Source organism: Abrus precatorius, unplaced genomic scaffold, assembly GCF_003935025.1.
Source record: "Abrus precatorius isolate BTA unplaced genomic scaffold, Abrus_2018 Scaffold5, whole genome shotgun sequence".
Taxonomy (NCBI): Eukaryota; Viridiplantae; Streptophyta; class Magnoliopsida; order Fabales; family Fabaceae; genus Abrus; species Abrus precatorius.
In genome coordinates this window covers 2,470,820-2,481,165 of record NW_020874395.1, presented here as the reverse complement: position 1 = coordinate 2,481,165, position 10,346 = coordinate 2,470,820, and the positions used below count along the sequence as shown (strand labels likewise).

The 10,346-nt window shown below is 29.0% G+C and overlaps 1 protein-coding gene across 2 annotated transcripts; it reads right to left on the bottom strand.

Annotated features, from left to right (window-relative positions):
- Positions 1–4,878: 4,878 nt before the first annotated feature.
- LOC113867163 lies at positions 4,879–9,092 on the bottom strand. Of its 2 annotated transcripts, none has more exons than XM_027502254.1 (6): positions 8,766–9,092; positions 7,549–7,698; positions 6,925–7,183; positions 6,372–6,590; positions 6,134–6,276; positions 4,879–5,392 (listed from the first exon to the last, which is right to left on the bottom strand). In XM_027502254.1, exons 1-6 carry the CDS (start codon positions 9,045–9,047, stop codon positions 5,093–5,095), a joined length of 1,353 nt encoding a protein of 450 aa, XP_027358055.1. In that variant the 5' UTR covers positions 9,048–9,092; the 3' UTR covers positions 4,879–5,092. The 2 variants fall into 2 exon arrangements, with proteins under 2 accessions (XP_027358055.1, XP_027358057.1); XM_027502256.1 differs by lacking the exon at positions 4,879–5,392 and adding an exon at positions 5,683–5,951 and having other exon boundaries at positions 8,766–9,071.
- Between the last annotated feature and the right edge of the window lie 1,254 nt (positions 9,093–10,346).

Here is a 10,346-nt window from a genome sequence, read left to right as displayed (position 1 = left end):
ATAATATAAGGTAGTATTATTTTTTTTATTTTCAACCTTAAATACATAATAAAAAGCAGTTCATGATTATGGAATCTCATAAATTACTTTAAGATGGAGGCAGCTATGGGAATGTAAAGTCAAAGAATTCTATAATTTATGGAAATAAATGAGATTTGCCCATTACTTGAGTTTTGAACTTTTGCCCACCATTTATCCACATGCTTTAAAGTAAGGTTTTGAAGAAAATTTTTAAATTTTTTAATCACAAAATAAATATAATTACTTTTCATCATACTCCCCCATCCAAATATGAAGGTTAAGAACTAACATTTTTCATATATCACACCATAGCATGTTTGTGCTCTAAAATTATCAACATGTTCTAAATCAATTCACATAGAAAAACTGAAAAAATAAAAAAAGAAAAACACACACACACACATATATATATAAATACATACAAAAAATTCACATTAACATTGTGTATATAAAGAATAATTGTCGTAAAAAATATTTATTAATTGAGTAAATTATAAAGTTAAAAAGAACAATAGTTAAAAGTTTTACTTTTCTTTAAATTCTTAATTTGATTAAAGAATTTTTAAGTATTTTTTTAGTATAATAATTTAAATAAGAAAACGTTAACAACATTCTATAATTAAGATTTATTAAATATTACAAAAGTATAGAAAAAATATTAATTTATAAATAAAAAAAGTAAAATTTACGTAAATTATATATTTTTTAAGTAAAATGTATTGTTAGCATTCTTTATTTATTTAAATGTACACACACTAACATTGTAAACGAGAAAGTTGTTAAAAGAACTAAAAATAGTAATATTTTATTTAAAATATATTTATTATTAATTAAAAAAATTGACCATAACAAAACTTTTCTTTTTTATACGACTTGCTTAGAATCGGTGTATCAACGGCATCTATCGTGCTTCCAAGAAAGGCGATTTCTTTATTAAATATCCAATAAAATTATTTGCCCTTCTTTTTCTTTTAAATACTATAATTATGTAGTCATCATCTTAATTTTATTTCACATCTATGATTTGTAATGGGAGCTTTGTGATGCTTCATCAATCAGCAAAAGTTGAATTCTTCTATAATATTGTTGATTTTTGGGTCAATTCAAACTATTTTCCTGATAACCAGTCAAAAAAATTTCACACTCATTTTGTTTTCTACCCAAAAATGGGTCTTAGGTTGCATTTGGTAAGCAATTTTACTATATATTTATTCAATAAAAAAGTTGACTGTAAAGTTCTGTAAAATAACCTCAAATAAATAATAATTAAAAGGGTTATAAATTATTTTTATAAACTTAAATAAATTCTCTAAAAACTCTTCCAAACACCTTCAATCAACCAGCTCAATAAAAGATAGTGTAATGATTATATTATTTTTACAGAATTACATATGGGGTTACCAAAAGCTTACAAATTGATTGTTATTGACAAATTAGTGTAATAGTCGTCATGGCAATCATTTGGATCATTCAAAATAAAGTCAACTTAATTTTTTATATACTAAGAAATCTTCCTCAGCTAATAATTAAAATTTGATTTCTTTTGCATTGAAAAAAAATCACCAAAACAACACAAACTCTCCTAATAAAATCATGGTTTATACACTTTGTAGTATATGGTGCCTGCTCCACTTCAATGATAGCATGCAGGCAATGAAGAAGTGACTCTTAGGACCCATTCAACCATTTTCTGGGGAGAACTTTTCCCTGCATTTGCACCAACCAAGAAAAGGGTCCCATAAAGCCTCATGGGAAGCATATACATTTTTTTCAATCACAAACCTGAAAAATGGGCAAGTGGGGTTCCCAAAGATCTAGAGTGGTTTATGGGAGAAGAAAAATAAAAGATGTGATTTTTAAATTATTTCCTGAGAAAGAGAGGAAGGAAAAGAATTCGGATTGCATCAATGTAGGGAAGCATGCATGCCTTTAAGCATTAACAAAGTTGTGGTTGACAGAGCCACCCAAAAGATAACCAAGAAAAAGAGAGAAGGCAGAAAAAAATCTCCTAGGATTCCTCTCAATCCATATATATATAACATGTGTATAAAAGATATGAATGCTTCTTATGTTATAATCAAAAAGGTAAATTTTAATCATTTGAATAGTCAAAATTAAAATATAAAATTGTGAATGCTTAATATAAAATAATATATAGATTACTTGTGATTAATAACTTTTACTCTTAATCATGTATAAGTACACATGCTTTATATATATGTAGGGTAATATAAGATAAAAAGATCAGATATGAGTTGGTGGCTAAGCTCAGTCAAAGAGGGTGACCCTCCAACTAGGATGATTAAGTTTGTCATCAACAACAAATGTCAATCCTTTAGTTTCTTTTTGGTATTACAAATGTTAGGTTGGATGAGCAAAATATGTTGAATTAGTGTTTTGTTATAGAACAATGTAGAATGATGTACTCTTCTTCTTTTCAAAGAAATAAGAGCAACAATATTCTTCTGCTCCCACTATTTTATTTCTCTTAAAAAATTTCACTTGGATTCTATGACAACCTTATTTGGGCCCTAGCCATCTAACTTCTCTTATCTAATGTTATCTATGGTTGTGGCATGTTACTTAAAAGTTAAAGGTACCCAAATTAAAAGGGATTGCATTATCTGAAAAGAAATCTTATTTGTCATTTCTATATTTTTATAGATTACTTGAGATTCAGAAACTAATATAGTACATCAATTTGATTTAGCCAATAATTTCAATATTTCACTCTACAATGTCTATTTTGGAGCTTAAAGACCCTCCACATTTTGAGCATCTTAATGAATAGGCTTCATATTCAATCGGACTAGTAATTCAATTAATTTATTCGTTAATCATCCAATTTATCTATTTAATCATAAAAAAATGGACAAATTGTATTAATTAGATCACCTTTTATTATTGGATGGACAATAAACGGTTTATGATATTTTTTAATATATCAAATTAAGTAATTCAAAGTCAATAAGTTGGATTCAAGTCTTAAATTCCATAGTGTTGAATATGTATAAATACGAAATTTTATTTTATAAAAATAAATTTTAAAACTATAATATGTTTTAAATAGATGGGGTTGGACATCCATAAAAAAATAACAAATGAGTTTGATGGAGTTTATTAAATAGGCTATGAATGGATTTAATTTTTTTAACATATTTTTAATATATTAAAATAGATTGATGATTTTTTTTTTACTCATCTATTTTAATTCAGCTCAAAATTTATTCAATTCATCTATTTGATACCCCAGTGGTCGATAACAACAAACACAGGAACAGATATTGATAAAAACAAAAAAACTTACAAAACAAAAGATATAGAAGAGTAGGTCATTACTCCAATCCAGCAAAATTTATGTTCAATATTGTTCCCTTTTCAAAATCTACAAATTCACCGTCCTGATGAAAAAAATTGTTCATAACACACTTTTTTTTAATACACTCTTAATTGTTTGTTAAAACTTATCAAAAACTGTAAAATTATGTAAGTCTCATTTTTTTTCATTTTTTATTTAACATTTTTCTTTAATGTTTTTGTAAATTTTTAATAAAATTCAACAAATAATTAAGAATGTATCATTGCTAATATTTCTCTTATTTGTAAATACAATAATCTTCTTTTCACTGTCTGTCTTTGCTCATTTATTGTACATGAGGTATCTGAGTGTATTATTAAGGGTCTGGGTTTGAGTAAAGTGTTTGAACAAATGAAGTAAAAATGCATTCAATTATTCAAATGCTAATATAACATGGTACTGGTAGAATAGTCAAAAGAACGAACAAATCGGTTGTGAATGAATAAAAGCGTGAAAATAGGTAAGAAAATGAGATTACAAGTTGAGAATCAATGGAGATTTGAGAAATGAGAAAAAGTAAAAGTTAATAGGTACTTAATTTAAATGAAATAACCCTTTTTATTTGGTCGAAAATGAAATAACCCTTTAAATATCCTCATTTTTTTATGGTATTAATATTAATGTTATACTTGTTTTTTTGTTCAACAATAATGTTATATCAATATAACATTATGGGGCCTGAAACTTGAGGTCTCAAGCTCTTTCTTGTTGCCGCCCTTAGCCAAGAGCGCCCCTGCAACAACCATCATGCATTGAAGAGCAAAGATAAAGTTCACTTCAAATAATTTAAATTTGATATGGTATTTAATTATTGATGAAGTATAAATAATGTTATTTAAATTAAATATTTTCAAATCTACCAATACATCATTGTAAAGTTTGAACACTCTTGTTAAAATGATGTATTGTGATCCGCAATTTCAAGCAATTGTCTATAAGTTCTGTACTGTAATCATTTTTCTTTTCTGGTGTAGTCAACCTGTAATCCTAGTTTAACCACACAATTAAATATCTATTTGATTTTTTGTGGAGAAAGAGCCTGATATAGGTCCAATTTAGATAAATTTTCAATAAATACTCATTAAAAAAAAGATAAAAATAGTTACACTCATCTCAAAAATTAAAACTAACTTATGCAACTGAATTTTAAAAAGGTTAAATAAAAGCACTTCTACAAACTAAAAAGAGTAAACTTCACAAATTAATTTAACTTGTAAAAAAAATTGATTTTTTATATTTTATAAATATTTATTAATAAAATTATCCAAATTGGTCATAGTTTGTCAAGAAACTTTAAGTTTGAGAATTCATGCTATCAGAAAACCAAATACACTCCTAAACTATGGCTGACTGCGTTCACATCTTCTCAGTGCATATTTGATATCATAGCAGCCAAAAGAACTCTTTGTAACAATGTCACATTGCCGTGTGCTTTATGTGAAATGCACAAACCATATATTTGTGCATAAAAGAAACTCTAATAACAATACACTAGTTTGAACACAGTACTTTTCCTAACTTGTGTCATGAAGATCTTTCCATGCAAAACATATTCCTTGCTTTCACGACATACATACATATGTGTATATTCCAATAAGAAACATTTACATCTTCCTTAAGAATGAAGCTCCTAAGGTAACAAAATTATTCGTATTTTTTAACATTTGCAAAGTTAACAAGTATTGGGATGCCAAGTTGTGATGCATCTCCTTCTCACCGTTTCCGGCCTGAAACAGTTTTCTTCACAGCTCCAACTGAAACCAAAAACTGGTCAAGGGATGATAAAGTCCTCATGTCATCTGGAGGAAAATAGCTGGCTGCCTTTCCCATGATTGATGAGAAGAGAAGGGAGAGTGATGGCCATGATGTGTAACGATCGCCCAAAAACTCGTCCAAAAATGCAAATGCAGCTCTGAAATCAGACCTACTTGCATTTATTGGAGCAGCAAAGTGAGCAGGGATGATTCTCTTGAACTTCCAATCTCGTGAAATGCTATCAACCCAATCTCTCACCTTGATCATAATAACAAGGCAAAATGAACTGATATTGTTAAAATGTATGAAAATATCCAAAATATTTAATCATATTGTTCCACAAGTTAAATTATCCTCTAGGATTAGTTATCTTATTTTCCTGTTAATTCTTTAAATTAGTTATCATATTTCCTTATCTTATCATGATTTGTTTCCTTTATTAGTTAGGATTATGATTAGTAAAAATAAGGGTTAGTACTTATGTTTTATGAACACCCCAACACAACATAATACATTTCAGTAACTATTAATTCTCTATTATTTCTCTTCCTCTCTCTATACCTAAAACACCATATTTTTAACAGATATGTTTGTCACCTATTTTTATCCCCTCAATGTTCAGCTATGTGATTGTTAGAACGTGTCAGGTTTGTGTTTTGTTTTCATTCTCAGTTTATACATTTTTGTTAATAGTTCAACAAGGTTACCTTGTTCTCAAAAAATTTGCAAAGAACGTTATTTACATTTTAAATTGAAGAATATATCATATTATTGAAAGCTGAAACATTCAGGCCCAATGGATTGAAGGACATATGTCCTGCATAAATTTAACCACATCAGGGTCAGAAGAAAGTAAGAGAAAATAACACCATGTTGAAAACTTAGATGGTATTCACTCACCAAGCAGTGATCACATTGTCAATTAATGGCTCTTTATCAGGTAGAACCAGATTAAAGTATTCATAATGAAAGAAAATGATGCAACAGAAAGAAGATTACCTTTTCAGGAACTTTGCTGAAAACTAGTGTTTTCACAATAGGTGAAACAATCAACTTCTGTGACATCTGTGCAAAGCTAGCATTAGGCTCTAAAAGATTTGATGGACCAAGAAACAAGATTTGTAGAACCATTCTTTCCCATCCTGCAGAATAAAGTAAAAACGTTAATCGTACTTTGACCTCAAATGAAAACCAGTGTGCTTTGTGGAAGTTGAAAAACATAAAAATAAGAGTAAACCTTTTTGCCGGTTCCTTATGTTGTCAACTACTGGTTCATCAGGTACCTCCTTTCCTTTACTAAGAATTTTTACAGCCAAACCATTTTTTGCCGATGCTAGCAGGGACTCTTTGCTAATACACTCAGGTGGCTGTCTTGGTACAAAAATAACAGCATCTGTCACGAATAGTGTTTTTGAAGGCTTGTGGTAGAAAGCTACCTCCACATAGGGTCCAATTCCTGAGCCAAACCACAACAAAAGAGATTTTTTTATCATGGACTTGCAAAGAATAAATGAAAATTGAGAGCTTCTATGGAGCTTATTTGAGCATGTCTTATAAGTTCTTGAGCAAGTGCTTGATTAAGCTTGTGAAAGTGGTTAAAACCTTCTTATAAGCTTTTTTTTTAATTTGATTAACTTCACTCAATAAGAGCTTATTAGATAAGCTTATTTTGATAAAATTCAAAGTATATCAAATAAGATTATCTAACAAGCTCTTATTGAATAAGTACTTAATTAAATTGTTTATCTAAATGTGCCTTGAGTCTAAAAAATGCAACAAGTGATAATTACCAACTTCTGGAGAGCTTAGAATCTTTTGTTCTATTTCAGCAGCCCAAGGAGTGGATAAATCTTCGTCTTTCAAGGTTTTAGCACGAAAAACGCCAAAGAATTCCAATGGTAAGTTCAATGGCCAACTCCATTGCCTTGGTGCCACCCATACTTGAGCAAGGGGAAACTTTCTAGAAAATGGACCAACAAATACTTTATGCTCATAAGCAAAAGTAGGGAGAACAATGTATTCAACAGGAGCCCCTAACTCCTTAATAAGCTGCAAGAAACAACAATAACAAATTGCCATGTTAGGAAACCATAATAAAATCACCATATCAATATGAGCTTTTATATTTTAGTTCTCACCAAAACAACCTTCTTGATCAAGTTGTAGTAGAAATTGCCTTGCAGCATTACTAAGGAATGAAAGTTTGCATAGTGAAACAAGCCAACCACTGAACTCAAAAATTAAATCTAAAAAATGGGGCCACCCCCGTGAACCAGATGAATTCAACTAGTTGCAATTCATTACCAAAAATGGCAAAAAATAAAAATTGACATGTACTAGCATTTTTTACTTCCATAAAAGCTTATCACCAGTTTGCATGCTCAAAATATGAGAACTGATTATCAAAATTAAACCTGAATACACTCATCAGTTGGAGCTATGGGTGCATGGACCCATAACCCCCCGGATTTGAGTTTGATAACTGTCATTCTGATGTTTGTTGAAACACTGCTGAAGCCTAATGCTTGTTCTTGTTCAAATAGCCATATACAGCCCTTCACAGCCTACAGCATGATTAAAAGAATAGGAGCTGTTACTGTTAGCGTCTCAAAAACAGAAATCCAGCTAAATTTATGGCTAAATATTTCCAAGAAATAACAGGAATTCCTATGTACTAGGAAATACCAACATGTCATTAGCAATTATATGCAATACCAAAACAAAACAAACTTATTTCATGAAGGAGTAAATGTGTCTTTGAATAAATAATTTAATTAAATACTTATCTAATATACCCTTATCAAATGAGAGTTTATTCATAAACTTAATTGATAAAATTACTAAAATAAGTCTAAAAATGTTTTTTTTTATAAACTTGTCCCTAAAGGTTATTAAAAAGAATATATAAGAAAATCATAAGTCACTTTCACAATAAGAGAAAACTCTTTAGATTTCAATTGCTCCTAAATGCACTCAAAATCCAATAAAAGTATATTAAGTGTCAGAAACACAATAGCTGAAGGAAATAAATCAGGAATTTCTTTATGACTAGTGTTTATGAGTGCTTTTATAACACAGGTTAAAGAATTAAAAGCGAATTTTTTTAAGTGGTATTAATATTTCCCCGTCATAATTTTCAAAACACTCTTAACGTGACTTTTAATAAAATTTTTCTATTATTATTCCTTAACTAAGACACTAGAACTAATTAGCAACGCCCTCCTTATTCAATCAAAAAACGTAATCCATCATATCTAACATGGAAAGAGCTTCCTAGGGAATTCATGAAAAAGAAAAAGCTGGAGCATAAAAAACATGTAAGATATATCATATCAGCATTAAGTCCTTGGATTTGGCTCTGCTATAGTAAGAACATATGAAAAATGAGAAAGTGAAGGTTTATATTTGTATTAGAATATTTTATAAACATAACCAATTTGAAACCAAGGATAGATAGATCCTCACCTTCTCAAATTACACAATTTTTGTTTTCACTTTAGAGAAACTAAATCCAAAGTACTAGATAGCCAATTCAATTAATAGAATAGAAATATAGAAGCTCCAAACAAGACCAATTGAGTGATCAAAATAAACAACAAAACCAAACATAAAATAAAGAAAGATGGTAGACCTCAGTCCTAATAGTGCGCCTGTTGAGGAAAGGACCCAATGGGAAAGGAAACCCAGTGAAATTGAAGTAAAATCTTCCACTACTAGCATTACTGGTTGTGACAGTAGAACCAGCTGAAGCCACAGCCAAATTGGTTAAATCTCTTCTTTGTTGCTTTGGTTTAAGATGCAAACAAAGACCCTTTAAAGACCCACCAACAAAACTTGAACTTGAGTCGCCCAAATAGATGGGATTCTGCAAAAGTGTGGACTTTGGAGAAGAAACAGCAATGGGTGCCACCATTTTTTGAAAGCTTACTTTGTCACCATAAACTAAAACATTGGTTTTGTAAGTGAAATAACTGCATTGTCCTAAGGGGAAATATTCTTGGATATGGTCCTGACACGTGGACTTTGCTGGTTGGATTACCTTACGTGGATGCTTTTGAGCCTCAGATTATTTGTGGAAACAATAAAGTAATAATCTAAATGTTATAATATTTTATTAAAAATATAATTTTAATATTATTAATCTATTAAATTGATATATAAATTTTATTGTGGATTTTTAGATCAAAATTGAAAACACTGATATATTAATCGTCTTGAAGTGTTCACAACAAACAATGAACAGAGAATTATCATGATGCAAAGAAGAGAACTTTCTTGTTCTAGTGCTAGAACACTGTAGACGGCATTTTATTTTGCTCATAGTTCCTATTTTATTTTTTTCAGGAGTTGATAAATTCGAATATTGTTGGTTGATATAGTGCAAATATTGGGCTAGAGTTCCTTTTTTTTTGTTTTTTTGTTTTTGGTCTGTTAACAAAAAATTAAGGAAAGAAAACATTTCACCAGTCCAAGTTTAAGAATAAAAATAGGCCCTAAGGCCAGTTTGATTAAATTATAAATCTCCTAATTAATTTGCATCACTGTTTGCTTTCACTTTATTTGTAGTGAGGCTCAAATGGTGCTGTTATAAAAGAATCTCATTATAGTTAGCTTGAAAAAAGAAGCAGTATAGGACAAAAAGTGCATAATAAAAAAATTGTGTAATTATACATGTCGTTAGATTGAATTTAAAACATTTTTAATGATTCTAGTTAAATTTCAATAGTTGAAAATATTATCCAAGGCTAACCAAACAATATAATTTTCTAACAACCATCTAAAACTAAGTTTTATCTTATCAAGATTACATGAATCACTCTTTGCTTTAAGTCTCTAACTATATTTGATTTTTTAAAGCAAATTTTATATGTTAGCTACATCAAAAGTATTCATAAATTAATACTATTATTTCATTAATCACATATTAATCTAATTAGTAAATTATTCTTTATCTTAACCAATTGTCTTAACTTATTAGCTTAGAATTACATTTAAATTAACATGAGAGTGGAATGAGTTCAACTTTAAAGATTATCTTAGAGTTAGATATGTTTTTTCCTAACTATAAAGTTACTATGAGTTACATGTTTTTTCGATGGTATTGATACGTTAATAATAACGCTATTACTTTTAATTTTATTTATTTGTTCAGTAAGAAGAAAAAATATTATACAACAAAAAACTTAAATCATTTTATTATAGTTAAAGTATA

Coding starts and splice junctions, on each gene's coding strand:
- LOC113867163 (XM_027502254.1), bottom strand. CDS start 9,047: ATGGTGGCACCCATTGCTGTTTCTTCTCCAAAGTCCACACTTTTGCAG. Junction 7,184..7,548: donor CAACTGATGAGTGTATTCAG/GTTTAATTTTGA, acceptor TGTTTCTTGCAG/CTTATTAAGGAGTTAGGGGC. Junction 5,393..6,133: donor TCAGCAAAGTTCCTGAAAAG/GTAATCTTCTTT, acceptor ATTATGATCAAG/GTGAGAGATTGGGTTGATAG.